Raw genomic sequence first — 2,929 nt, 5'->3', positions numbered from 1 at the left:
TGAAATGAAGGCAAACAATTTGCCTCGTCGATTAATTATGAAGAAGAGAGTTACCAAGCTAATTTACGAAAGTCGGGCGAAAGCCGATGCAAACGGCCGAGAACTAGAAGCACCCCTCGACACCCACTGGTTGCTTAGTATAACTGCTTAAAGCGAGCAAGCAAGTAATGGTGATATAACTGAGTATGGTTCAACAAATAACCATTGGTCGCAGAGATTATCATCTGCTTGATTTTCATGCATGCACTATAACAGTTTTTTTTTTGACAAAAGGGGCCACATGGCCCTCATGTGCATTATAATGTTGCTGTGGAGGTAGCGAGGCCAAGTTGCAGGGGATCTGCGAGTGCCACATTTGGAGCCGACAAGGGGCTCCACAAGAATCTAATCAAAACATATAGGATCTTGGATTACAAAACAGATCAAAAGAAGAAGAAGAAGATGCGTACGAAAAAAAAGATGGAGCAACATGCAACTTTGGGCCAAGATTCACCAGAATCTATCTAGCTAGAGCCGGAGGACACATATGGTTCTTCCTTTTTGCAAGTAGACACATGCGCGACTGAAGCTCCCACAGTGCAGCTGCGCGTGCTAACTGGCAATTTGGCACCACCTGACCTGACCTGACGGACAAGCAGTAGCCAACAAGGCCGGCCACCTTTGCACTGATCCCTCGTGACCCCGATGATGTCACGTCTGTCTCGAGATGGGGAACGTCGCCCACATCTGGGTTCTGCAGTGTGCTGCCTGCAGAGCTCATGGTCGACCATGTGATGAAGGTACCGGCCCACCTGGCCTATGTCCCCTTCTCTCCTCCAATCTGATACGAGTAGTAAAAAAGTACAAATGGCGAGCTGGTTGCTGCGATCTGGGTGGCGGCTCGATTCAAAACAATTTCTCCACCGCGTTGCTTGCTTGCTTGCTAAATCAGACTCGCTACAATAATCTATACAGGTGATGCTACCACTACGGCCCGAGGCGAGGTCAAACTGTCGGCTCCATCTCCATGTGGCTGTTGCGTTGCATTGCATGCACCTCGCCGGGCGGTGCCGTGCCGTGTGCTGGCATGCATGGCGCTAGCTAGCTAGGACGGAGACAGTAGCGGCCAGTGGCGCCCGGCGCTGCTGCCGCAGAGCCACGTGAGCGCGGCGACCGCCGCGATGGCGAAGGGGCTCGGCGCTGAAGACGACGCCTGGCTCGAGCTCCGCGCGTACTGCCACCCGCTGCCGCTGCCGGCGTCGCGGCTACGGCCCAGGTAGGAGACGGTGTCGTTGACGTGGGGCAGCGCCGGCGTGGTGCTCGTGCTTGTGCTCACGACGGACGACTTGAGGCTGCATCACGATTTGGCAAAGCCAAACATTAGTTAGTACGCAATGTGTTGTTGGACGTGACAAGGTTTGTGCCGCGTACGTACGTATGCATGCACATGCACGAATGGTTTATGGACGAGTTACCTGGACATGGCGGCGGGGCAGAAGACGACGAGGTAGGCGGCGGTGCCGGAGGCGCAGGTGAAGGTGGAGGTGGCGTCGTCGTACGCGTAGCTGTATGAGCGCGGGCACGCGTTCTTGAAGAACATGGAGTAGGCCGACGGGCGGCACGCCTCGGGCCCGCCGGCGAACGCGCCGCTGCAGCAGTCCTCGGGCCGCCCGAACGCCTCGCACGCGCTCTTGCAGGCGATGCCGGCGCCGTCGGGCCCGGCCACCCGCAGGTCGGCCGGGCACGGCCCGTTCAGGTCCGCCAGGCACCCCGTGGCGCCGCACCCCTCTCCGCTGCCGCCCTGCGGGAGCACGGCCACGGGGATGTTAGAGCCGTCCACGAGGCTCACGTCGTAGAAGTCTTTGCTGCCGGAGCCGTCGAGGGTGAACTCCGCGAGCGAGCAGGGTGGCGCCGCGCCCCCCCCGGCGCACTCCACGGCGCCCGAGCCGCAGTCGCAGGTGGCGCAGGCGAACCGCCCGTCGGCGCCCGTGCCGCAGAGGGTGCGGCCCCACATGCGGCCCGACCACGCCGAGGGCGCTTCCACGGCGCGCGACTCCCCCGGCGCCAGCGCGAAGCCCGTGGTGGGTAGCGCCGGCGTGCCCGAGCCGGACAGGAGGCCCGGCCACACCGTGTAGGCGCAGGAGTTGGTCAGCGTGAACGTAGTGGACAATGCACCCGGGAGGAGCGAGCCCAGAAAGAGGAGGAGGCAGGAGATGTTGAGCATCAGCCCGCGAGTCGTTGCCGCCATTGCAGCAGCAGCAGCCGGCGATGGAGCAAGATGGTCGATCGATCAGGAGATGAGTAGGGTTGCTTGATGGATTCAGGTGGAGTGGAGGAGCTCGATGGAGGTCGGGACGGTGGTATGCGCGCAATGCCGGCCGCAACCATGTGGCGGCCGGTTTATAAGAAGAGAGCTAGCGTGAGAGAGAGCGGGGACAGTGGTGGACTTGGACCTGGAGGCTCGTGATGGACGGTGGTGGTGGCGGGGGCGGTCAACAGGTTGTCCTCTACTCCTCCTCTGTGCGCCATGAGAGAGAGAGGAGAGCATCGGGCAGTGCCGGTTGTCCGTGTCGCCTGCCAGATTCTTTGTGCTACCACATGCTAAGTGATTACTCATGATTACTTTCGGTTTTTACTCTGTTTTCTTTACGCCGTCTCTGCGATCTCGTACGTCTTTGCAGTAACTTCAAGCGACTAAAATGATGATTTGTTAATTTGATTGATGAGATCAAGTTATGTGTTTTGTTTTTGCTTCGGATCACGAGAGATGCATGAGGCGAATCTCGGTGGACGGCTCGACGCGCATTGGTAGCTAGATGAATCTCAGGGGAGCCAGTCTGCCTCTGCGTCTGCCAGGGTTCGTCGTCGTTCCCGGGACGGACACACCGCGCGCGGGTGGGGTGGGTGGGACTCGTGGCCGCAGAATCTCACTGACGAGCGCGTGTGTACG

General features: G+C 59.2%; 1 protein-coding gene across 1 annotated transcript; it reads right to left on the bottom strand.

Annotated features, from left to right (window-relative positions):
- Positions 1–288: 288 nt before the first annotated feature.
- On the bottom strand, positions 289–2,447 carry LOC125510161 (thaumatin-like protein 1). Its single transcript, XM_048675258.2, has 2 exons — positions 1,455–2,447; positions 289–1,331 (listed from the first exon to the last, which is right to left on the bottom strand). The coding sequence occupies exons 1-2, from the start codon at positions 2,225–2,227 to the stop codon at positions 1,085–1,087; spliced, it is 1,020 nt and encodes a 339-aa protein (XP_048531215.1). The 5' UTR covers positions 2,228–2,447; the 3' UTR covers positions 289–1,084.
- Positions 2,448–2,929: the final 482 nt, after the last annotated feature.

The sequence above is a fragment of the Triticum urartu genome, chromosome 5A (genome assembly GCF_056163025.1).
Source record: "Triticum urartu cultivar PI428250 chromosome 5A, HENAU_Tu73, whole genome shotgun sequence".
Classification (NCBI taxonomy): domain Eukaryota; kingdom Viridiplantae; phylum Streptophyta; class Magnoliopsida; order Poales; family Poaceae; genus Triticum; species Triticum urartu.
The sequence above is the reverse complement of the archived record's forward strand: the minus strand, read 5'-3'. Positions and strand labels throughout refer to the sequence as shown.